General features: G+C 37.6%; 1 protein-coding gene across 1 annotated transcript; it reads left to right on the top strand.

Annotated features, from left to right (window-relative positions):
• Positions 1-194: 194 nt before the first annotated feature.
• On the top strand, positions 195-12,360 carry LOC106933977 (alpha-tectorin-like). The gene is made up of 23 exons (XM_088001077.1): positions 195-199; positions 603-741; positions 861-1,139; positions 1,250-1,345; positions 1,462-1,627; positions 2,022-2,422; positions 2,512-3,088; positions 3,167-3,750; positions 4,289-4,841; positions 4,932-5,530; positions 5,737-5,891; positions 6,609-7,009; positions 7,137-7,333; positions 8,367-8,765; positions 8,853-9,136; positions 9,248-9,525; positions 9,623-9,742; positions 10,405-10,589; positions 10,675-10,835; positions 10,989-11,240; positions 11,330-11,489; positions 11,581-11,686; positions 11,779-12,360. The coding sequence occupies exons 1-23, from the start codon at positions 195-197 to the stop codon at positions 11,871-11,873; spliced, it is 6,192 nt and encodes a 2,063-aa protein (XP_087857203.1). The 3' UTR covers positions 11,874-12,360.
• Positions 12,361-27,260: the final 14,900 nt, after the last annotated feature.

Below are 27,260 nucleotides of genomic sequence, written 5' to 3'. Positions count from 1 at the left end.
TACAAACATGTTAGTCATTTAAATAAAAATGAATAGTCTAAGTCTTGTCACATAAAATCAGGTCTTATTGAAACTGACATTTTCATCTTAATTTCATGATCAATAATTTCTGTGTTTTTACAACTGGAGTAAAGCTTAAAGTTTAAAGCTATGCTTTGACTCTAAATATATTTTTTATTAATTGCTTTTATTAAATGACGTACTGCTAGGTTGGCAAACTTGTATATTATACAAATAATTGTAATTGCAGTTAAAATAATGTTTTCAAGCCTTGCCACACACAAAACAGCTTTTTTTATAGACAGTTTTTTCTGTCTGCTCTTACTGTTTCAACAGAAGGCAAATATTGTTTAACAGATTAAGAAGTTACTGTTTTGAAACTAGGGCAGTTACATAAAAAATGAATGTAATGGTCTAAAAATGAATGTAATGGTCTAAACATTTAAATTCACATCAAATAGGTTTTATTTCTGACAGTTATCTTGGCTTAAGTGACACAAAGTATTCATATAACCTTGTACTCTATGTCTAGATAAAGAAACTGTGTTACAACATTGACCCTTTTAGATAGATTTCATCTAAAAAGTGTCTAATTTAATCAGGTGCTCTCTCTTGTATTTTGCAGGACCCCTCTACCCACTTGAAGGAACAATAAGCTCTCGATCAGACGATGGAAGCTCACCTAGAATTTCATTCCTACGAACCTTCAACTATTTTGGACAGTCTTACTCTCAGATTTACGTATGTTACCTGACTTCATGTACTTTCATTCACTTTCCAAATTATCGTAATCCTCAAGACAAAATGTAAATATATAAGTGTATAAATAGTGATACCTAACGTATAGCTCTTTTTCTCAGGTGAACCAGAATGGACATCTGACCTTTGATTATCCATGGTCAAGTTTTTCTCCTCAACGTTTTCCAATGTATGGAACCAGAGACATCATTGCTCCGTTCTGGACTGATTTAGACAACAGAGAAAATGGTGATATCTACTATGTTCAATACACCAATGGCTCTCTTCTCCAACAAGTTACACAAGACATCAATGCGTACTTCCCAGATCTTAACTTTCAGGCCAACTGGGTCTTTATAGCAACATGGCATGAAGTTGCCTATTTTCCAACAACTGGAACAGTAAGTGATCTATATTTAACTTCTGAAATGTATTAGATGTACAAATACAAAAAGATAGCCTTTGGTTAATCTGCAAATTAATTCTCAATAAATACATGTATTTTTCCCAGCAAACAACCTTTCAGGCAGTCTTGACTACTGATGGCCATTATTCATTTGTGCTGATGAATTATGGGTCAATAGCCTCCACACCAATGTCTGTACAGGTTAGACACATTCTAATGAATACATATATATGTTTTATTTTCCTTCTCTTTGTTTCAGTAAATATGCATTTCTATGAAACATGAAAAAAAATTACTTAAGCATATGTATTTTCCAGGCTGGATATGATACGATCAATTCCCCTCACCACTTCACCATCACTGGATCATTCTCTAGTATCGCCACTGGACCTAATTCAGCCTTTAGTCTCAACAGCAACGTCAACGTACCCGGTCGCTGGGCATTTCGAGTAGATCATGGTTCAAGAGGCTGCACTTTTAATGGTAGGAGCAAAAATTCACCAATAAATGCTGAATTTAACATTTTTATAAATTGCTCTATAACAATTTGCAAGTTTCATGGAAATAAGGGAAAACTCCAATCTGTGAATCATGGTATAACAATAGGGTTATTAAGAGTACTGAACCCTAAACAGTTCTTCAGTTAGTTTAATTCTTCCTCTGTAAATACTTAATTTCTTAGATTACAGATGTCAAACTTCAGGCCTCGAGGGCTGGTGTCCTGCAATTCAATCAAATAATTAGATAATTAGCAGGACTCTGGAGAACTTTTGGCACCTATGTTTTAGGTCATTCTAACTGTGATGTCAGAAACACCACAAACCAATTCATCATTACAGCAGCCTTGAAATGACTCTTGTTCTTTCCTTGTTTAAAGGTCAGCCTGTTCAACTTGGCGACTCTTTCTGGAGTGACAGCACATGTGCACAGAAGTGCACCTGCACCAGAGCAGGGCTGCAATGCTCCAACAATCCCTGCTCCTTCTCCCAAATCTGTCGGCCAGCTGCCTTTCAGTACTCCTGCCAGACAGTGCAAAGACGAACCTGCACCGTCAGTGGAGATCCACATTACTACACCTTTGACAACTCAGTGTTTCACTTTCAAGGCACATGCACTTACATTCTATCAGAGCAGTGTCAGAACGGACTGCCCTATTACAGAGTGGAGGGGAAGAACGGGCATCAGGGGAGCACACGTGTTTCATGGACACAACTGGTCAAAGTCTTTGTTCATGATGAAACTATTGAGCTTGTTAAGGGACATCAGAGTCAGGCCAAGGTAACAGGACCCTTTTACGTTCTGTAATATAGACCCTGCATTTTGTGTTTTGTCTATATTTGTAACTATTTTTGTTGTCATGCCTACAGGTCAATGGAAGCTTTGTGACAGTTCCGTTTTCCCTCAGAAACGGCTCTATCCAGGTTTATCAGTCAGGTTTCTCTGTGATCGTCAGCACTGACTTTGGCCTGATGGTGTCTTATGACAGAAGTTTATATGTCCGGATCAGTTTGCCCTACACTTACCAAAATAGCACATGTGGGTTCTGTGGAAACTTCAACAATCACCCTGAAGATGACTTTAGAACCCCTCAGGGTGAAGTGGTGAGCTCTGATGTGGTTTTTGCCAACAGCTGGAAAGCATCTGGTGATGATGAGCCTGGTTGTGACCCTCAGTGTGAAGGTCTGGCCTGTGCCGGCTGCACAGAATCTGAGGCAACACTATACAGAAACTCTGCCCACTGTGGTATTCTGGAGAACAGCACAGGACCGTTTGCTGCATGCCATCAACAACTCCCTCCAGGATTTTTTGTGGATAGCTGTGTGTATGATCTCTGCGTTGGCAGAGGGTATCAGCCCATTCTGTGCCAAGCCCTAAATGTCTACTCAAGTCAGTGTCAACAAAATGGGATCCAGCCACAAAGCTGGAGGCGTCCTGGCTTCTGTGGTATGTCTGCCAGTCTCAATTTTAAAATTAAGGCTGTTAAATATTCAAAGTTTGAGAATAAATGTTTCTTGTGTTTAGAAATCCCCTGCCCAGCCAATAGCCACTATGAGGCCCAGGGTACAGGATGTCCATCTACATGTGTCAACCCCAATTCCACTGACAACTGCCCCCTGCCTAATCAAGAGAGCTGTGTCTGCAATTCAGGCTACCTCCTGAGTGGAGGGGTCTGTGTCCCTCATGCTGACTGTGGCTGCAGCTTTGAGGGTCACTACTACCGCTCAGGAGAAACTGTCATACTGGATGCAGACTGTGGGAGGCGCTGTACATGCAGCTATGGCTCCATGACTTGCAGCTCTCACAGCTGTGGTCAACATGAGTCCTGCAGGGTGGAGGATGGAGTAAGAGGGTGCACACCAAACAGCTTTGCAACATGTTGGATCAGTGGCCCAGGATCATATCATACATTTGATGGAGTGATGTACCAGTACCCAGGAGCATGTCGCTTGACCCTTGCCAAAGTTATGGGATCCTCTAATCACTCACACTTCATGATTACTGTGGAAAAGGTTCCACAGGGGCCACAGGGTTTCTCCAATGTGTTAAAGTTTGAGGCAGAGGGAACAAAAGTTGCTATTGAGATGGCAAGTAGTAGCACTGTTAAGGTAAGTGATAGAAATCCTTTTCTATGGATAAAAACAAGTTATTAAAGTGAAGTGTAACAAAGGATTTGTTTGAAGTCAATTACATAAAGTTAATGTTTGATGAAATTTCACACAAAGCACAGATTTTAGATTATTTGACCAAATACGGAACATTCATAAGTAATGGTTAACCTGTGCCAAAAGACTGTCTGAAAATAAATGCTTTTAAAGAGGCATTAATAAGGTCTTAGATCGTGGGTTTAACTATGTTTGCAAAGCCTGTTGATAAAATTTAGTGTATTCTGATTACCCAGAGTGGAGTGATCTTCAACTTCTGACCAAAGAAGTAAGAAGGAAACATAACATTTCATCAACTTTATTGAATTAATTACTGCAAAAGAGCTATTTGCAATATGTTTACAAACAATGAAAACATTTGATCAACACTTATTTTTGGAAGTTTCTCCAGTGATAAAGGAAAAATTTGATGTCTCTATGCTTTTTGAAATACTTTTAACATCTACACCAAGGACCTTTTTGATTTTTCTGTGTGTTAAAGGTTGATGGACAGCTGATCAGACTGCCGTTTAGCTCTGGATCCAACAGAATCCGCATCTTCCAAAGCAGCACTCACAGTGTCATCCTTCGCACAGACTTTGGTGTAACTCTGCAGACTGTCTGGCCTCACTTTATCCGTGTCACTGCACCAGGTGTCTATAGTGGTTTATTAGGTGGACTTTGTGGAAATTACAATGCTGACCAGAATGATGATTTCCGTACACCCAATGGCAATCTGGTCAGTGACTCCCAGGTGTTTGGGGACAGTTGGCGAGATGGCTCCCTGGCAGATCACTGTGTGGAAAACAGACCTCGTTCCTCTGCAACCAATTTCAGTTCCACTGAGTACTGTGGAGTTCTTACTTCACACACTGGACCATTTACATCATGCTGGGCTGCAATGAACCCATGGCAGCAGGTAGATGCATGTGTAGGAATCCTCCAACGCTCTGATGATCCAGCATCAACACTATGTGAGGTCCTACGAGATTATGCACTGATGTGTCAATATAACGGTGTATCCTTGGGACAGTGGAGGAATGCAACTGGCTGTGGTAAGTTCTAGAACCACATTTGATAGAGATGTGTTTGAAATGAGCACATTCATAATTTCTTTTTATTGAACTTCTTTCATTCCCCAACAGAACTAACCTGTCCATCAAACAGTCATTATGAACTCTGTGGAAGTTCATGTCCGTCTTCCTGCCCCAGCCTCTCCTTCCCCTTCACCTGTGACACTCAGTGCCAGGAGGGGTGCCAGTGTGATGATGGGTTTGTCCTCAACGGTAACCAGTGTGTGCCTCCAACATCCTGTGGATGCTTTCATGATGGACGTTATCGGCAAGCTGGTGAACAGTTCTGGGATGGGGAAGAATGTCAGAGCTTTTGCACCTGTAATGGTGTAACTGGTATAGTCCAGTGTTCCCCAAGCAAATGTGGACCTCAGGAGTCTTGCCATGTTGTGGGGGGTGAGTTTGGCTGCCATCCAAATCCTCATGGCACCTGCTCTGCCTCTGGAGACCCTCACTACCTGACCTTTGATGGCAAGGCCTACGACTTCCAGGGAACCTGCCGCTATGTTCTGGCAACAGTTTGCAATGACACTGTGGACCTTCACCAGTTTTCTGTGAAAGCAAAGAATGAACCGTGGTTTGGATTGCCAGTTTCTATCACAGCTGAAGTTTATGTAGATATCTTGGGCTATGAAGTACGTATGTCAAGAGGCAACAGGGGTACTGTGGAGGTAAGTGGAGCTTTCTCTGATAGAAGACTGCTGAAGATATTTAAAACCATCTGAGGTAGTTTGGAAATTTTACAGAATACTTTTTAGAAGCCAAAACAATTGGGTACATCATAAAAGAACACCATTCAGTTCTTAAATATCTACATCAGTAATAATCCAAACATATCAGTTGTGTGTCTTCCATAAAAAAAATTTCTTCTTCACAGGTGAATGGAATCACAAGAAACCTGCCAATTGTCTTCAATAGAAGCCTGTCAATTTTTGGTAGTGGATCTCAAACATTTGTCAATGCAGAGTTTGGACTGAGTGTAATGTATGACGGAAGTAGCACAGTGTCCATTTCGGTACCCCCAAAGTACAGGTAGCCTTCCATACAGCTCAAATTCAAAGTTTATATTGAATTTTCTTTTTTTTCTAACTACTGCTCTTAGAGTATGCCATTGTTGCTGCATTTGCACAAAACATGTATATTCATTTTTAGATGACACTGTCTTATTATATAGAAATAAACATTTTATTTCTATTTTCCTGAATATATTTCAAATCAAATCAAATTTTATTTGTATAGCACATTTCAGCAGCAAGGCATAAAAACACAGAGTCATGCAACATTGAATAAACAATCAAAAACATTAATTTTCCTGCCGAGTCGAAGTTCAGCCCTTCGAATCGGCAAAAAAAAACAAAAACGACGGGGTGTTGGGGAGACTCCAACCTGCACCCCCTTTTCAGCAATGGGGGGAGGACTCTGTTTTTGTAATGCCATGCAGCTGTGGCCCCAAAATTTCCCAATCCTGGCATCAATAATGTACACCTTATTTCATCTGAAAATCTTATCTGAAATTTTATTTCGGTACATTTAAAGCTCAAAGCTTTAGACTTGAATGGTGCTAACTAGCTAGATATGTTACAACTATAGTTGGTAAGTTAAATGGCTAACTATTGAAAATACTAAACTTAACATGTTTAATCCTTATGTAATACTTTTACAATATGTTGTATTGTCTTGCTTGTGATTGTGTCTCTCATTGTCATTTAAGTGTATAAAACGTAATTCAGTTTTTTCTATCTTGAACAGAGGAAACATGTGTGGACTTTGTGGAAACTTCAATGGAAATCCAAATGATGACTTCCACACCCCAAATGGAGCATCGTCCAACTCAGCAGAAGCTCTTGGAGCAGCTTGGAAGGTTCCTGGGAACTACACTTGCAGTGAGGGCTGTGGCTCTTCATGTCCACAATGCAATGATGATCGATCTGCCAGGGCTCAGTGTGAGGTGATTCAGGCAGCTGACGGCCCCTTCAGCTTCTGCCACGAGGAGGTGGATCCAGCACCATATTTCAGTGACTGTGTCTTTGATGTCTGCGTGTCGGGAAATCGAGGCAGTGAACTTCTGTGCAGGGCTCTAGAGACGTACGTCAGTGCCTGTCATTCTGCTAATGTCCGAGTCTATCCTTGGAGGCAAAACACCACTTGCAGTGAGTATGCAAGGCAGTGTGCTATCAATCGAGCAAGTGTTGTCCTCAAATCTCTCAAAATGTGTCATCTACTATGTTTGAACTTGTTTTAACCAACTTGTCATCCTTTATCTTATCATGTATACAGGAATTGAGTGCCCAGTCCACAGTCATTATGAGCTGTGTGGAACAGACTGTGGCAACACCTGTGCCAGCAGCATCGATGCTGCCTGTGACCATGTTTGCTCTGAGGGATGTTTCTGTGATGAAGGTTTTTCCAGGAGTGGATCAAGCTGTGTCCCTGTGGAAAGTTGTGGCTGCCAATATGATGGATTCTATTTCAATGTAGGTTACTTAGCTCAGAAAGTTAGAATGTGGGAGCTGATGTAACACTTACAGAGTGTCTTTGAAGAATGAAAAGATTATGTGATGTTGTACTTCAAGGCTACAGCATAAACATAATGCCTTCTTGTGGGACATATCAGCTAAATCATAAAGAATCTGCCCAAATTTTAAGATATTCTTGGACGTTTACAAGTCTCCTTAGTACAATTTCTAGGTATCTGAAAGTGTTCTTGTCATCTGATGCTTCCTGTTGGCATATGTAAGGATGATTCTGTCTCAGAGGCAAAAGAATATGCGGACTGAAGCTGGACTTAATGACCCTAAGAGAGGAAGTAGCCATTAGTCCAAAATTAACCTAAAGAGCAGGGTATAATTCTGCATAACTCCAAATGCAACTCAACACTGAAGGGTCAGGTGCCCTTTACTTAATAAAATGGTATCATGTGGAATGAACTAAAATGTTTAGACATCAACCAGAATATTTGAAGGTTGTGGGTTCGATTCCAGTTTCCACTTTTGACATGATACTGTCTCCCTGGAACATTAGTTTCCTATCAATTTGTGAATTGGTGTATGAATTTGTCCAGGTTTTCAATTGCGAAAATTCTAATGAATGTGGCTTCTGTTGTTTTTGCATGAATGTGGCTATTATGTAAAGTACATTGAGTGGCCATGAAAACTGTACAACCTACATTCAGTCCATTTCCATTGCCCTTTTGAGTTTTTATAAGTTTGCTAATATTAGCAAACTTACTAGCACGTTTACCGTAATTCCCCTTTAACTATTTGAGTAGTACGTGCTTTCAAGACAAAAATCAAGTATGACAACAAGTTACAAACATCATCTCACACAATTGTTTGGTATCCATTTTTGACATTCCTTCAGTAATTAAAGTCTTAACTGACAGGAAGGAGTGGAAACTTGGCAAAGGCAGATCTGGAATCAGAGTCTGCATGATGCAGTTTTGCAGCTATGTTTTCTTCTTACTGTTCTCACACAACTTAATACTTTCACTATTCTTTAAACTTGCAGGCTGGTGAGTCCTTTTGGATAGACGGTTGCTCCCAACGGTGTGAATGTCGTGCATCAAATGTCCTGCTCTGTAATCCCTCATCATGCACTCCTGCACAAGAGTGCACCATCAGAGATGGCCAGCTGGGCTGTTACGACGCCATGTCTACCTGTACTGTATGGGGTGACCCACATTACATCACTTTCGATGGAGCCTTGGCTCATTTTCAGGGATCATGCTCTTACATCATCACTGAAAGTTTAGACAGCAACAGCAACAATGAAACTCAGTACAAAGTCGTGGCTACCAACAAACACAGAGGAAACAATCTTGTGTCTTTCATATCATATGTTGATATATACCTCTCAAATCATCCAGAGAGTGTTCATGTCAGGCTCGGATCTAACAAGAGGGTGAAGGTAAGCTTTATCTTAAATTCAAGATCAAAAACAAGTTATCTTGTGCTAAAACCTTTGGTCTTATTCTCTGAACTCTCATCATAACAGGTAAATGGAGCTGAGGTTTCTCTTCCCACCACTACAGGAAAGTTTGGTCAGGTGATGAGGCAGGGAAGTTACATAGTGTTTGATGCTGTTGATGTCGTAGTCCAGTTTGATGGCTCTAGTACATTATTGGTCAGGATGGGCCGCAACTATCAGAACAGAGTCAGAGGAATGTGTGGGAACTTCAATGGTGATCCCACTGATGACAAAGTTTTGCCCAACGGTACTTTGGCGGAAAACGACAACCAGTTTGGCCACAGCTGGAAATCAGAGACAAGCCAAGCAGGGTGAGCTCAGACTTCAGTTTTTTGCAGTTACCCTAAAAAATCTCAACAATTGTAAACATTTGTTAAGAAATTTGCTGTCTTTACAATCTTTATGTCTAACAACTTTTCTAGGTGCAGATTCACTGATGAGAGAAGTGGTGATGGACTAAGTAACTGCCGCTTCATAGAAGAATACACAGAACTCTGCAGAGTCATCACCAACACCAGTGGCCCATTCAGTTCTTGTCACCTGCATTCTGACCCACAACCATTTTTCACTTCCTGTGTTTACAATCTCTGCCTCTACACACCAGCCAATGGCATGCTATGTTCAGCTGTCTCCGCTTATGAGAAAACTTGCACCAATTTGGGTCTAAGCATCCCTGACTGGCGCTCTCCTTTGCATTGTGGTATGTTTGCTTGGCTCAATACATTGTCAGAACAATGAGCGATTGATTGGTCATATGAGATGAAATTCCTTTTGCCATTTTGATATATTTAATTCAGCTGAGATGGATCCCTGTGAACAGCTGGATTGTGCAGAGTATGAGTGGTGTGGTAAGAAAGATGGTGCGTATGGCTGCTTCTGTGATGATCGCCATCATCGACCCAACAATGAGAGCTACGGTAAGCGCAACACCTTTTAAACTTTTTGTTGTTCACATGAATAACTGTAATGATAGTCACATAGAGCCAAACATGTTTTTTGGTACTTTACTGTTGGTGTTCTCTAAGTTTCAAGCATCATAATTTTTACTGCATTAGATGGATTAGTTCAGGGGTGGGCAACTCCAGGCCTCAAGGACCGGTTTCTCCTTCAACGCACCTGAGTCAAATAATGAGGTTGTTAGCAGGACTCTGGATAATTTGACTGCACTTAAGAAGTGATTCAGCTATTGGATTCAAGTGTGTTGGACCAGGGAGACATCAAAGAGTTGCAGGACACCAGCCCTCGAGGACCAGGATTACCCACCCCTGAGTTGGTCACTAAAGTTACCATGGATTATGGTAACGTTTTGTTAATGAATTCAGCTGAACAATATCTCAAGAAACTGGACTCAGTATATCATTGTGCTTGTCATCTTTCTCTCTTTGTTCATAGACGGTCATGTTTATAAATGTTTGACTACGTCGCTCTTTTTTGATGATAATTTTTTTTATGATAAATCTTACACCGGGTATGAACTTTCTTCCCAGGCTTCTTGTTAGGAAAAGAGACTGTAGATCTCAACAAGTTTTTTTTTATCTGGTTTTGGTTATTATTATATATTTCTGTCTTTGGTGAGCAGACTCAAACATCGAATGCTCCAGCAGTTCTGGTACCATGTCAGTATCTCGCTGCCAGCTGTTTGAAGCGGGCTTCCACTCCAGTGCTCTCCATCTCCGAGACAGCTCCTGCAAAGGGACTCTCCAGGATGGACGACTCATCTTCCACTTTGACAATGACAACCATCTGTGTGGGACAGCTCTTAGGGTAAAGTTCATGAACTGGAACATCTTTGAAACTTCAATAATGTTAATTCTGTTGATGGATGCCATTTTGTCATTTCACCGTTTAGAGCAATGGAACTCACTTCATGTATGAGAACACTATTCAGGGGAATAAGGATCCTCACGGAGGTTTGATCAGCCGCCAGAGGAATCTTCATCTGGATTTCTTCTGTGTTTACCCTCTGGCTCAAGCTCTCTCAATGGCTGTGGGCATCAACCCTGTGGAGAGGTGATGATACTGTTTTCTCCATGTGCTCCCTTCGAGAATTATGTCCAACCAGTTGATTAGTGATAATGTAATCTTGTAAACAAATTAGAGAAGTTTAGTCAGCCTATCAGACATATTTAATAGGGTTGCCACATTAAATTTTTTCTTCTGCAGCATTTTGAGAAAAAAGCTTCCTGTTGGCACTGGGTCGTATCGTATGAGGATGATCCCCTATGAGGATGAAGCCTTCCGCTTCCCCTTCAGCACTAACAGAAACATAGAACTGGAAGTTGATCAGATGTTTTACGTGGAGGTGCGAACAGAAGGGGTGGATCAGCGCCAATTTGCCACAGTTCTGGACTCTTGCTGGGCCACACCAGTCAACCAAGCAAACTACCCTGTCCGCTGGGATCTCATTGCTTCACTGTAAATGAGACCATCTTGTCGTTATTTATAATTTAATTCAGTGTCTTCTTGTTGACAGTCTAACTGATGCATCTGCTCCTGCTTCACAGGTGTCCTAATCCAGAAGATGGAACCGTAGAGGTGATTCAGAACGGTGTCTCCACTGTGTCTCGTTTCTCCTTCAGGATGTTCACCTTCACCAACCACACACAGATTTTCTTGCACTGCAGTGTCCACTTGTGTCTGTTGAGAAACAACAACTGCAGAGCTGTGAGTGTTTTGTGCGCTTTTTGTGGCTATACCATGTATAATTAAGTTGAACATCTGCAGAAGCCTCAATGTTGTTTTACTTTTTTTCCAGCATTGCTACCCGGGTCACCATGCTCTATTCAAGAGGGACGTATCTTACCATGACTCTGGAGCTCTGTCAATTGGACCACTGGTACTCGGGACACAACCGAAAACTGGTAAAGTTCTATTACACTTTCATTTCTTTGTAAAGACAAAGATAATATTGTGTTTTATTAACAAAATCTATCCACATCTTCTTCTTACATAGGTGGACTAATCCAAAGAAATGGTGCTTCAGGCCATCTGGCATCAATTGTTACCCTGATTATCAATTTGCTGATGACCAGAATTCTGGTCAAATGAGATCAAAGAATAATCATACATTAAAAGCCAGTAAATTTTTGTTTTGTGATTATTTTTGGTAAAAGGTGCTTTCTGGGTTTTGGTTTGTACTCGTAATTATGCAAAGTAAATGTGCTTTTCTAAGACTTGGAGCACCATTGTGCTTTAGACCATTTGTGGGACTAATGCAATGTTTGTTTTTTTTCTGTGGAATTTTTTATCATTAACTGTAGGCAGTATTAGAGATGATAAAATAGCAATCGTGTGTTTGGATAAAACTAAGGATATATATGAATAATAAGCTAATTAATGTTTACGGAAAGATCTTAAACTGTCAAACTGAATGAAATTAAGAAGAATTTTCTCATTGTTTAAATTATATTTAAGGATGTTTTGTGTCATGGGAAAAATACTCAATTTAAAAAGGGGATTAATAAATAATTTAAATAAAGCCTTTCATGCTTTTTCCTGTTGATAAAAGCCTTAATAAACTATGTTTTGGGTCTGACATGTTCTGTATTGTATTTTATTCAGTTAAGGATCTTAACAGCTTGTTGTTAAGGGACAGATTATAACATTATACTGTTTTATACTTATGTATATGTGTTAATTTTATTTTGTAACCAGGTTGCTGTGTATTGCAGATTTCTGCCCAGGTCCCTCTTGAAAATGAGATCTGGATCTCAATGGGGTTTACCTGGTTAAATAAAGGAAATAAAATTTAAAAAAAAACATCAACAGTTATAAAAATGGCTTAGTAAATATTCTCATTCTCGTTAGTCTCATTAGTGGTTGGTAAACATCTGTAATTAGACATGATTTTTGTCCCTATAATATTTAATAAGCTGTTAGAATTATATCATTTTGTTTTTCCCTTGTTATAACTCAGGATGAAGGTGGAGATCTGGTCTTCACCCACTAGATGGCGGGAGAGCAAAGCTAATCTGACAAAGATTACCAGCAAATCTAACCAAACCAGTCCTTGGTGCTAATATTTTAAAAATGTGATGTTTATATGTTATATACATGATGGGGTGAATATATATGCTTTTTCTTCTTCATCTGATCATCTATCCTGTGAGTAGCTCAGTTGACTGGATGCAAAATAGAAGAGTTTAAAACTCCTAAGTCTTCTGTCAAACCTACTTCCCATTTGGGACACATTCTGTCTTCTCGCTCATTCATCATCTGCTGCCATGGCATCACTTTGTCATGTTCTCCTTGTGAGACAACACTCCTATATGGGCCGTTCAGCACTTTGCATTGCCTTGTTGCTGAAAATGTGCTATATAAATAAAATTACTCTTACCTTACCTTCAGACAGTAGATTTAGTAAAAGTAAGGGAAAGTAACCTATTTTTTGTTTGTATTTAAAACATATTTACTTATCATTAGTATTATAGGTTCTGAAGAGAAAGTGAGATGTCCAGTACAAGGGAAAGACAGAAAGAAAGCTGAGAAGGAAGTCGACTATGGAGGCATGTGAAGGGGAAAAGGGGAAATATGAGTGACAGCTTGTTGACTTTTACTAGCTGCTGAGGACCCAGTGGATCAAATTGGATTCCCTCATGAAGTCTCCTGTGTGAAGTATTGAAAGAGTCAGCCAGGGTACCGTCTGACGTTTGACCTGCTTATTCCCCATTTACCAGACCTGATGTCAGCCCTGTTGATCACCTGCGAACGGCTGCAAAGAAAGTGGTGAAATCTACACTTGAGACTTGTTGTAAAGCCCATACATTTTCTCTCCTTCCATTAATAATAGGAATAAATCACACATTTGGATTTAAAAAGCACAGTCCAAACCTTAGTGGTATTGCCCAGCTGATAATATGCTACTCTGCAAAGATTAGTGATATGCCAGTTAAATCTCAGTTTTTCAAACTAAAGTGAATCTAATCTGTTATGGTCTAACCCTTAACCCTTAAACCAATTTAATATTGTTTTTTTATATATCCTCAGTAAGACTTTGACCTTGTCAGAAACATCTCCAAGACCAAGAAGCAAAAGGTTATCAGAATCTTAATTTGTAGTTACATCATTAAGCATTAAGATGAAAGTTGGTACCATGCCCTGAATCAGATTTTAACACTTGATGATTGTTTTTGTTAAGGCAATCATTTCACTTGTGAAAATTATTGAAATGTCTGTCTTCAGTGGTCTCCTGGCTAGAGAAGGTTTTGGTGAAAGAACATGGCTTCATTACGGTCATGTCTGAAAGATAATAGTAAACTCATGTGCAAATATAGAACTTACTTGTGTAACCGGATCCCTTCTGTGTTGTGCTGGTTTTATGTAATGATCAGGGCCATGACACGGGATTTCTTTGAAATCGATGGTTTCTCGATATATTTCTGACGAGAACAACAACCTTGTTAAAGGCAACCCGCTGCAAGTCCTACACAAAACAAAAGTACAAAACTAAAGTTAATCCTGCTATTTCACAATCGTAGGTTCATTTAAATATTTACATTACATTACACACCTCTCCCGCACGACAACATGACAAAAGGGGAGGGTTTAAGGAGCGCAAACAATTTAAAAACAATACCACAGAAGAAGAAATAAAAAGGAGGGGCTTCCAATCTTAAAGTAACACAATTAAAACAATGACAGTTTTTAGAAGGTGTTTCAATCAGGTAAGGAACAATATGAATAACCAAAGAAAAAAAAGAAGCATTATATTGTGTAATTATAACATTTTTTACACTTGCTCCAAGAAGCTTGTAGAAACTGAATCTAGCTGGCACCATAAGATAAATTAATGCTATTTAGAGAAATAATCATATTTAAACATTTTACTCACAAGAAAACCAAAGTAATTCAGTGCTGTTCATCAACTTTCATATAAAGTTTGAGACAGTGGTCCCACTTCTGCCATGTAGCACCGGTAACAAGCTATATGGATTTTTACGCCCTAGCCTTGTGCTTGGTCAGAATATGATACAAATAAATATAACTTACCAAACAAGGTAGATCCCATTATTTTTCAATAAAATACAGAAACGTGGCTCCAGTTGTCAGGGTGGTGGTAGAAGTCCCAAGAGAAACCGGAAACAGAAATCAAAGTGATGCCACTCGCAGAATTTTTTTTTTATTTTTTATTCTAAATTAAGATTTTTATATATATATATATTTAAATAATATTCTCCTTAGTTACGTTAACCAAAGGTTAGAATAAATGCAGTGGACATTAGAAATCAGACATATATAACCATTATTTTAATGGAGAGTGCATATGTGCAGAATTTAAGTTTTGTATTCTTATTTTATAAAAATGACACACAGATGTTCAGATAACTTTCACAGGTGCAAACTTATTCTAACGACAAAAATTGAGATTTTGTGAAAAATAGTAACCACCATGAAGGTAGATATTAAATCTGTTTAAATAAAATCACAGCAAAAACATGTTTTCTGTAGTGAGAGAATGTTAAAACACCGTTTAGTGTCACATCCGGACATTCGACAGTTGAACATTAGCTTGCTAGCTGAGTTAAATGCACATTTAGCTTAATTAGAAATCTACAGCAGACACAAGGAAACGAAGTAGCAATGCCAAAATTATGCACAACTACACCCTGCTAGAGAATAATAATAATAAAACATAAATGCTAAACCTGCATTTATGCTAAACACATGCAGCAACACTGGTGCAACATAGAGTTAGCTACACAAGCAACGCTGCTCCAACATAAAAGTTTCACCGCTTTAAGTTCAAGCAGCAGTCAATGAAGAGTAAAAATAAGGCTCACTTCATCAAGACAGAAACATAAATTCAGTCCTACCTTTGATGTTTTCTGGTCATGATCCGTGTTGGAGAAAATATTTCCATTCGGCTCAGTAATCTGTTGTCCCCGATGTTTGTAAATCCCACAGATTCTACGGACTCCGGAAATTTTGCGCATGCGCACAATGCTGGCCGCGGCTATGTGCCACTCCGTTTACAAAATGAAGCCTAGATATGTAGGTATTATTAATTTTATTTAAGAGCGCAAAGGGGAAATAACACAGAACAATCGTTTAAGAATAACTCAAATCCACTTTTTTCCTCGCTCTCGCTGCACAGACTCGTTGCCATAGCAACTGACAACAACGCCACTACATGCTTCAAGGTTAAACACCAAAAAACACTCAAACATTTTCCACACAAAGAACAGAACATTCATCCCTACAGTGTTATATTTTTAGGCTCCATGTGTGTTTTGTGATTATTATTAAGTGATCTATGGTAGATAGCTACTGATGTTATTAGTTAATCTGTGGTAGGTTAGCTAATTTAAACACCTACTGTCAGAGTTGGTGTGAAGGTCGCCTTTTTTATTTTGTCACGCCGAATTCCACATCACATCTATATGTTAAGGTTGTCAAAGTCAAACAATATTTTTTTTCTTTCTTAATTAAAACTTTTTCCTGACCTTGTTATCTAGTTGTTGTAGTGTTGAAAAAAACAACAGAGAGAAGGGGGCGGGATCTTGCACGTGTGACGTCACGGTATTATTGACATTTACAGGTAATGTAAGCAGTAACCTTTAGGAACATAAGCTTTGAAATATCTGACACTGATGAGTTGCTTTTAGTCATATGAAATGTAGGGACGGCTTCCTGTGACATACTTAGAGATAATTACGTAACACAGAGTTGTTGACAAATTAAAAGAATATAAAATATTGGAAATATGTAAAAAGAACGCAGGTATGTTTGTTTAAGGTATGCAAACATACCAGTTGGTCACAGGTTTGACTGAGTCTTTTTAATATATAGTAAACCACCCTGCATGGTCCTGGATCAAGCCTCATGACCACTCGCTGTTTCAGAAAACTGCATTAGCTGAAATGTGTAACTATGGCCTAAAGCCGAAAGCAGTTCTTTCTCCTTTGCTGTCCTTCCTCCACCTCCTGTTATTATCTACAAACAAACTTAGATCATGTTTGAGAAAATCAAAGCCTTATTCAGTTTTCCGGTGATTTATTTTGACCCAGTTGTGTAAAGTTTTCTGAGTATTTTCAATTTACTTAAAATCCTTTTAGCTAATTTACTTGCTCGCTCTAATTAGGTTTAGCCCAGGAATAAGGCCAGGGGCTGATGGAGCAGGAGACTGGACGCAGGGTAATAACCTCTCTGCTTTTCTTTTCCAATGTGTTACCATGTTTCTCCACCCCCGCCACCACTCCACCTCGTTTCTCCCTCCAACAGTCACCATGGACTGTTTATCGACTGACTCTTCTTCCTGTTTGTGGTACTAAGAGGGTGAAATTAGATCTGCATTGGCGAGGATTTGAGATAAATTGGGCAGTGGATCGGTTCTAACTTCATTTTATCTTGGTTTGTCAAGCAGGGAGAGCAGGATAGCTTTTTATGATGCATCAGATAAAAACAACACCAGACTGACATGAATAACACTAGGCCGAATTTTGGTCTTCTCAGTTCAGGAAGCAATGCATTTAATGAGCTGACGTAATCGGCAGAGCAATTCTCTTTGCAGAAATTCAGAGAGCTACGGGGTCACTGATAATCATATATGTGGCCCTTTGTGGTTCCCCCAGGTTGGGCAGATTTACTCCGGGGTAATTGGTCGCTCCCATTACAACTCCCATGGGAGAGGGGCTTGCTCCTTCGCTTCTTTGTACGGTTTGGAGTTTGGGGTGTGGATCTAACTCTTTTCAGCCTCCCACTTTGATCTAACTCCAGTCCCTGACAGCCGATCCGGTAGCTGAACCTGACACTGGGTCCTGCCTCTGTAGAAATCCAGAATGGGAAGAGAAGCGCAGGTCTGAGAGGAGGGCAGCTGAATGCCGAAGTATCTGGTGTTGTATGCCAGACAGACACCGTGACCCTTATGGTTAAACTCACTGCAGGAGGTCACAGCCTGAAATAAAGGATAGAAAAGCCTGTAGGGTTAACAAAAGTCAAATTTTTACTACTTTCATTGGTTTCTGCGTATTTGATAAGTATGATAAGAACATTATTGGAGATTTTGGACATTGGATTATAATTTATATCGACAGGATGTTCACATGTGACCTCTTCCATTTACAGAAAGTCTAGTTAACAGTGAAGTAAGCTGTATCAATCTGGTACGTTATTGTTGAAGTGTTTAACTATATATTTTTTATACATAATTCAAAACATAAAGCATAGTGCCACTGTTTGGTGCAAATTAATTGTGAACCTACTGCTTCAAAACATGTTTTAAACTTCAAAAATACACATTTTCTACACTTCCAGTCGTTCTGACACTTGTGGGGCGTGTTTCTCTTCCAACTCCAACCTCTTTGAAATATCTAAATATATATACAGCTGTGGAAAAAATGAAGAGCCTACTGCACTGAGCCCCATTGAAAACCTCCTGGTTATTCCACCAAATACTGATTTCTGAAATCTTCCTGAGTTAAAACATTAGAGCTGTTGTTTCTAAATGAATATGAACTTGTTTTGCTTTATTTGAGGTCTGAAAGCACTGCAGCTTTTTATTTTGACAATTTCTCATTTTCTGCAAATAAAAACTAAATTTTTGCTTGGAATATCAGACACATGTCAGTAGTTCATAGAATAAAAAGCAATGCTCATTTTACTCAAATACATACATATAAAATGTAAAATCTGAGAATTTTAAGTGTTTTTTAAATTTTATATATATATACAATGTCTGCTAAGACACTGAAAATGAATTGTGATTGAGTGATTGGGTTTTTCATTAGGTGAGTGATTTAAAAATAATATTTGTAAGTCAACACAAAAATAGTTCACTGCTCATAAAATCCTCTTTTTTTATTGCCACCTCTCTCATCAGACCTTAATCCTGTAGAAAACCTGCTGGATGATCTGCAGCAAAGCTTTCAGGGAAATTTCTCTCACTTTTTTCTTCTTTATTGTGGAAATGTCTTTTTGGATTTACAACCTGTGCAGATTGTACCCCCGCCTACTGATCAATGGAGGGCCAACCAACTGCAATTAGGAGGAATCAAGTATTGACAATGGTGTTTTTCTAAATTATTTATGAGACAGAAGTAAATTTTCTCTGGCTGTAATGTTTGATGCATCAACCTTATGTCGGACTCCTTTTTGCATCCCGGTAGTCCTCTCTGGCTGCATTTGTCTCCACCTTGTCAGTCATAAAAGTTTTGGCATTGCCTTATTCTATTATTATGTGGCTCTGACTTAATGTTTAATATAATGAACTGAAGGAGAACATAAATATTCACGCCTTTTTAAACGCGAGACAGATTGTTGTCATGGTTCTAACAAACCAAGTCTAACTCCTGTGGCTTGTTGGGACTTGAAGACACAATAACTCAAAATTATTTTCCCCCACTGTTGCCAAAGAGATTGAAGAACAATAGTAAATGTCTTCACATGTGATACTACAAATTCTCAGACTTAAGAGACTTATAAACACCTATAGACCTGTCCAACTTTGTGTCGCACAATGATCTTATTCAAACAGTTACATTATTATCCCAACATCATTTGCTTTTCTTTTTTTTTTTAACTAAGAAGTGTATCAACATCAACAGCGTGACATAGCTGTAAGCATCTCCTTCTGATTTTGCAGTTAATTACCAAACATATACAGAATACTTTGACATCTAACGAACTTTTCATAGTATTGCATTTGTATTTTTCCTGCAGGGGATTGTGTAAGTATTGCTCTCCTGCACATGGAGCTCACCAGCTGCAAGAAACCCATTCTATTGGAGACATCAGTAATATAAGACTCTGCATTAAACTGGATGAAAGCCTTTTAAACAGCATCCGCTTAACGAAATCCTTGAACACATTGTTGTTGCTTGTTTTTCAGCCACCTTTGCCCTTCTCAATGCTACTGGTTTGGCCTGACATTTTGTTCCTACAGAAAAGATCAAAACATGCCTTGCACTCTTGACTCGAGAGATTCCCAATCCAGTTTCGGAAACATCACAAACAGACAAGCTGCGGCGGATTCTGCCTCAGGTCAGCAATGCAGCGCGTGTTGACCCACTAGGCTCCTGTCTGTCATCACAAAACATGAGCAGGCTTGAGTAATACAGTGAAAACTGTCAGATTCATACATACTGAGAGGATTTACTGTAAATCTACATCAAAACACAGTTTAGACGAGTTTTAGTTGCATTTAAAAGCCAAAAATTATTAAAATTATAGCTTGACATGGGTTGCATCTTAATATATTGGAACACTAGTACATTTATTTTAATATTTAAATTAAAAAAGTCATAAAAAGATGGGAAAATGTATTGTTATCACTGAAACTGGTACTTTTTTATTCATATTAAAATGTATTAACCCTTTATATCCTAAATTTAAATGTCTGCCTGGATAGTTTCGCTCATTTTAATTGTACGCAGTTCTTTAAATGTCCTGTGAGTAAATATATTTGCCCATTTATTCATAACAGCTGGAATTGTCAATATCAAGAAAGTTATTTTCACAATTTACTGTCTATTAAAAGATGCTTCTGTATAAGTGACAGTATCTGCTTCCTTTAGTCACATTTCCATCTCAACAGGGAACAATATCATGTGATAACAAACACACATTGGATTAAAGAACATCCGAGTGAAGCTCTCGTTCCGGGATCTGCAGATAAACGTGGGAAATCACCATGTCCTGCTAGAGAGTGGTATCTTTTTTTTAGTACAGTAATTTGCTGCTGTTAGTCTTTTCCGCATCCAGAGTGCAATATTACATCACTCCATTATTTAGAGGCCATATCAATGTGACATCATGACCATCACTCTATACCTGCATTCACCACAGAGACAAGTTGCTGCAATCAAAACCCGAGCCCGTGTATTATATGAGACGCAGAACATTGGTGCTTGTCCTTGGCTGTTCTGATGACTGATCAGATTTCAGGCAACAGAATATGGCAACCAAAGTTTTCTTTTTGCTGTATGCTTTTTCTCCTAAAACACAGCTTACAGTAGACTCCTCTGGCAGTATTTTGCTTAAAAAATGAGCGGAAATTCTTCTGCAAGAGGATGACGTCTGACGGGATTATGTTAAGACGCTTCTGAAACTTTTTGCTTTACTTGATTCACAGTCGTTGAAACAAGTTATCTGATCTCACTACTTATCACTCAGATACGATTTTGCGTGAAATGGTTGCTTGCCTGCATAAGCACCACACTGAAACAAAAAGATTATTCTTCATTGTTTGTCTTCTCTAAATGAAAATGTAAAGTCAGCTGACCATCTGAATGAATACTAGGGTAGAAAAACTGCAAGACTGTGTTCTACAAGCTAATGCTAACACCAAACTTATAAGTTTGAATAGGTTTAATATATCTATCACTGTAAAGATAGTGTGATAGCTATTGAAAATATTGATTAAGAAACACAAAACGATGTGAAAAGTTTGAAATAGTTAGAAAAAGACAGAATTGAATAAGTGTTGACTTATACGATGCTTTCAAGAAATTGCGCAGCAGAATCCTCTTCTATCCATCTGGTTCTGGTTCTGCAATATCAAGCTTAGCAAAACTGCCTCAGAAATTATTGCAAAATGTCACATCCATGAGCCATGAGTGGTAATATTAATGAATCTCATGCAACGCAGTGTTGAAGCTCTGTATGTCCTGATAAAGATTCACTCACCTCAGCATGCTGAATGCTTGTTTTCTGATAAAGAAGCTCATAATTTGTATCGTTTGTGTAAGATTTAAGGTGTTTTTTTTCCACGTTTGATAATCGCAACAGTTGCTTCAGAATGAGTAAAATGAATGATGCATGCGGAACCAAGAGAAAAACAAAGTTAGTCTCAAAGAAAAGCTAGTCTTCCATTCGGTTTGTATTTACTGAAAAACAGAGATTATACATATGTATCCTGTTTATGTTTAGAAATATAACATATTTTCCACATCTGTGAGCTTTAGATCTTTATCTACTTTAGATATGAATAGCAAAAAATAATATTGGCATATATTATTGTTGCTTAAGACAGGATATCAAGACAAGTTAAAGTGAGAAGACCACAGAGTTGAAAAAAAAGACTTTTGGACTATTTTATGTAATATATTTTAATATCAACATTGTTAATGTTTAATAATTTCACTTTTTTAAAGTGATTTAATTTAAAGATCAAAAATACATTATCTTAGATTAGTTATTTACATAATGATAGAATTATGATGGTCCCAATATTTTTTTTCCCAGTTTAGTCTCTGGAAACAATAAAAAATATATACATATTATTTGAAGAACAGAGACCCAAACCTTAAGGACAATTGCTGCACCTGATGTGGTGTAACAGAAGGAATCAAATTCAGAATCTTAGAGGGGAAAATCTAATAATGTGTTTTTGTTTTTACTTAACACGTTTCATTGACAACATGCAAAATCACTGCAATGTAGACGTCTGCAGTGCTTTTAACTCCCTGCTCTTTGTAATGTAAAGCTGACACAGAGTATCTGTTTCACTCCAGCAGGTTTCATCTTCAGGTGCACAAAAGCTTTGGAGGGAACTTTCCTGTCTGGGTGAGTGAACTGTGGACCTTTTCTTTGTTATGACATGCAGAAGCTTTAGTTCAATGACTCACTTGTCAGGATTATGTAACAAAAGAATAAAAAAGGTGGAAAGACTAATATTTCCTGGTAAAGCCACAAGAGACAAAAAGTGGAAACTCTGAACAAGACATTTGTTTTACATTAAATGCAATTAATAGGTTGATGTCTCAGTATTTCCTTCTGAATAGTAAGAGCATTATCGCCACTCCTCATTGGGTCAACAAGTTCATAGTGAATAACGAGTCAGGCAGCACTGCACTTAGATATTCAGCTTTTGAATATTTAAAATCTGCTTTACAAAAATGTCCAAAATTAGGTCATTTTTTCATGAATAATTTAAATAAAAATCTAGAAAATATAGAACCTCATTTAGATTGAGGTTTGTTGTAATTTGATTTATTGACAGAACTTGAAAACTGCTTATGTTTTATATTTTTATTCGGTGCATGCAAATATCTGGTTTTATCTGTATTTAATCTGCAAACAGGGTGTGACAGGAGGGGTTTTAAGGAAGACTGGCTTCAGAGAAATCCTCTGGAAACTTTTGATGCATTTTGAAATGAAAATAAACTTAATAGAGGCTCTTGTGCAAATGACCAAATCAAACAAGTCTTTATGTTGCTAAAGTTGCTAAAACTTTACATTAAACAAACTTAAAAAAACTTTTTGTGGACATTTGTGTCTCCTAAACAGAGGTGGGTAAAGTACCCCAATACTGGGTACTTTTAACTAAGAGTAGAAATACTTTAACATATTTTTACTCAAGTAAAAATAAAATTACTCCAGTAAGAGTGAAAAAGTATGTTGTAAAAACCTTACTCAACTCCTGATCAAAAACGTAAAAATAGAAAGTTAGGTGGATTTTTTTTTTTTTTTTTTTTGTATTTTAAGGATGAAAAATTACAGTAATTCATATAAGTAACAAAAGAATGACAAAAATCAGCCAAAATAAAATTCTTCCAAATCAGGTTTTCAATAAAAAATGTCTGAAACTTTAACACAAACTGCAGGTGTGTGTCTGTGTGTGGTGAAGTTTTGGTTAAAACATGTTTGTTTTTCATTTAGCCGGTAGAAAATCCCAAAATTTCACTCAAATTAGAGCAGAGGTACTAAATAATAAAATGACTGAAGTAAAAGCAAAAAGTAAAGCATAGTAAAAAATAGTCCTACAAGTAAAGTTTTTCCCAAAGTTTACTCAAATAAATGTAAATGAGTAAATGTAACAAGTTACTTCTCAACTCTACTCCTAAGCAATGCATTTCTAGACACAGATTAACATTAGAGTGTTAAGTTAGATGTTTTGAAGCACATAATAATAATATTAATAATGATATTTCTCTGTTGAAATTTGACTAAAGGCCTCATTAGATTCATGCACGTTTCAAGCAACACCAACACAACTTTTGTTCCTGTGCTTCAAATCAGACATTTACTTCAGAATCTGGCTTCCAAACTTTAACAGTTAGTTTTTATGTAATCTAGGGAACATAATTAATTATATTAATTAATCAAGTTAGCTAAAAAGCAGGATGGATGTTTGGTACAATACACACAAACAAAAGGCAGCAGAGGCAACCCTGTAATGACGTTGTACCGACTATGGAGAGAAACAAACAGAAGAGAAACGACTGGAGGGATTAAATAATAATAGGATGATGTGGGAGAAGGTGAAAAATGGCTCTATTATGAGCCTAATAGAATTTCCCCTGGTCTCAGAGGGAAGCAGAATGGACTCACCCTCCATCCCACTTTGCCTTTCCATCCACTCATCCGTCCATTTGCTCATACAAGACAGATAATTTCATCAGTCTTCACTTAATTGTGTGGGTCTCAGGGAGAGCCTGGCTGTGTGTTTCAGCAAACAGAGGCAGGTGCTGGGAGGATTATGAGCAGAATAATAGAACAGAGTTGGAAACCGCATCAATTCATTGTTTAGATGGACAGCTTGTAAGAATATGGGTGAGATTGTCCCCTTTGAGAACTGAGTGTAAGCACAGGAAAACACTTACTGTACAGCTTAACAGCAAAACTCGAACATTTTCCATTTGTTTGTGTAAATACTTGAATAAATATATGGTGTATTAATAAAAATGCACCAGGAAGGCCAGTTTCAAGCATCTATCCTAATATTTAATCAACACTAAAACTGCATGCACAACATTTAACAGATTGATAAAATCATTATGAAATGCAATTAATCTGCATTGACTTCATTTCTACAGCAAGTTTTGCTATAGAAGGATTTAAAATGTATTCTGGCACTACCGGCCCTTTAAGAACATTCAGATTTTAGATTTGGCCCAAAATGAAAATGAGTTTGACTTTCCTGATTTAGAGTAAATACAGACAATTCCTCATTATGATCTTCTTAGATCCCCACACTTGTTAATGTTGTAGTTTGATGTTTTTATGATGTAAAGCGCCTTGTTGCTGAAATGTGCTGTACAAATAAACTTCACTGACAACATTGGTACTCGTGACTTTACTGTGTTTGCTTGACAAACAGCACATTCCCATCTGTAACACCTTTATTTCCTCTAATGTCCCTGTAATCTTCCAAACTCAAAGTCCCTTTCATTGCAGAAAGTTAACCTGTCGACGCAGTTTGTCTTTTCTTCCCTCTCTTTAACATTCACTCCATATCCAACCGGTCACCTCACCTCAGGCTGACTTATCGCCTTTCACCACCGCATGTCACATCTGCACACATGGATCCCTTCACACGTGGAGCGTTTCCCGCTAACGGCTCACTGGGGGGCAGCAGTTAGCTTGGAAATGTGTTTTCCATTTGGGGAAGGGGTCACTTGGAAACTGATATTGGATGCTGGGGCCGTTTTACGACCTGCTTATGTCATTTCTGATCTGAACAAGCTGAGAGAGATCAAGGTCAGAGAATACAGGCCAGAGACTTTTACTCAGATTTATACGGATTAGGAGCTCGTAAAATTGGTTTTAAGATGATTGTTTGAGACCAGTTTTGACAGCCTGAGACTTGTGAAAATATACTTTACCTCAAATATAAATCTAATTTTTATTTGTGAGAAATAGTCATGTGCAAGTTGTGTAACATACACAGTTTTGACATGAATATTAATTATGTTGTAAATAACCGGTATGAGAGTTGATAAGAAATTAGATTTGGATGAATTTGCTCAATAAATCAAGATTCCAGTCTGGAAGATTTTCTGAGAGGATTTCAGTTTTTTCCAGATGACTAGAAAAAGAAAATAAGAAATACAAAATACATAAAATAAGAAATACAGAACATATTTGTACTTTCTACAAAATACAAAATATTTATATATTTTCTTCTTTTCTTTCCTTTTCATTTTTTTATGCCCTTAGTACTTTCCATTGTTTTTTGTACATTTCGTTTTTCCCTAAAAATGCATATTAATATAGAAATATCTGTCATTGATTTATAGTGTGATTTCTTGATTTGTAATTAAATATCTACGCAAAATGTTTAATTCTTCTCCACATTCTGAAGAAGTCTGAGTTAACATGAAAAATGTGTAAAAATGCTTTGCAAATCTAATATTCTCTGACTGCATCTACAAAATGCTGCAAGATGAATGGCGTTTTATTACTCCACCACAACTATTACCATAAAAAACACACACAGTTTTTAAGTTTTATCAAATAAATTCAAAATTAAAGATAAATTTCACCTCACACAAAATCAATGTAGTCATAAAATCTATAAATCATTATGTCTTTGCTATAGTTTTTGTGAAAATAAGGTTTCACCCTTTTTCTGTTTATTTATTTTTATTAGAGCTATGTCATGACGTCTTGTGTTATTTTTTTATCCAGTGAAAACTCTTGGTAGAAGCTCCATCTGTTCTGCCTTTTCATGCACCATTTGTTTTCCGTATCTCTCGTCAGACAAAGGAAGCAGCGCTGACAGGCTATCATAACAGAGCAGGGCTACCGATTACAACATGCAGCGCCGTATTTCATGCAGTCGGGTTGATGACATGAGGAAGACAAACTTTTTTTATATCCGTTACTCCATTAAACAATTATTCTTCCTCTGTTTAGTTAGGATGAAGGAATATGCCTTTTTGGTGCTGAAGGCAAATCTCTTTCAAATAAAACCTGGCTTAAAAAATAAGGATTTTTGTTTAGTATATATCCATATCCACTTATAAATAATGTTTAAAAACTAAATTTGAATGCATGTTGATCTGGAGTTGTTGGTTTTGCATTTTTCTGTATTGATTTCTCTGCACATTCATATCCAACCAATTTTCAAGAGATCTTATTTTGTTTTCATATCCAGTAAGAATTCATAATAAAATAATAAATATTCAGCTCTGGAAAAAAATAAGAGCCCTCTGCACTGAACTCCTTTGAAAACCTGATGGTTATTCCACCAAATATTGATTTCTGAGTTAAAACATTAGTGTTGTTTTTTCTAAATGAAAATAATCTTGTATTCTTTGTATTATTTTACATCTGAAAGCACTGCAGCCTTTTTGTTATTTTGACCAAATAAATACAAAATATTTGCTTGGAATTTCGGAGACATGTCGTCAGCAGTTCATAGAATAAAAGAACAATGTTGATTTTACTCAGATATATACATATAAAGAGTAAAATCAGAGAAACTGATCATTTTAAGTAGTTTTTCCCCCCAGCGCTTTATGTTACAAAAAACATTTATGAGTTCAGCTTGACCTTGGAAATTTGAAAAAATATTTGTTGTTGCTAGCTAACTATAAGGCAAAAAAAAGAGTGGAAGATAAAAGTGTTGCAATCCAAAAAATAATTTCTAAATTCACTCAAATCTGATATTTTTGTATATTCACATATTTTTTCTCGTCTCCTTTAGTTATTCAGTGTGAAGCTTGTAATTTGACACACTCTTCTGTATTATGTTGGATCAATAAAGAGCATGAG

The sequence above is a fragment of the Poecilia mexicana genome, unplaced genomic scaffold (genome assembly GCF_051168715.1).
Source record: "Poecilia mexicana isolate PSO_F unplaced genomic scaffold, ASM5116871v1 scaffold_19, whole genome shotgun sequence".
NCBI classification, from domain to species: domain Eukaryota; kingdom Metazoa; phylum Chordata; class Actinopteri; order Cyprinodontiformes; family Poeciliidae; genus Poecilia; species Poecilia mexicana.
The sequence above is the reverse complement of the archived record's forward strand: the minus strand, read 5'-3'. Positions and strand labels throughout refer to the sequence as shown.

Coding starts and splice junctions, on each gene's coding strand:
- LOC106933977 (XM_088001077.1), top strand. Junction 1,628..2,021: donor AAGAGGCTGCACTTTTAATG/GTAGGAGCAAAA, acceptor CCTTGTTTAAAG/GTCAGCCTGTTCAACTTGGC. Junction 9,743..10,404: donor ACCCAACAATGAGAGCTACG/GTAAGCGCAACA, acceptor TTTGGTGAGCAG/ACTCAAACATCGAATGCTCC.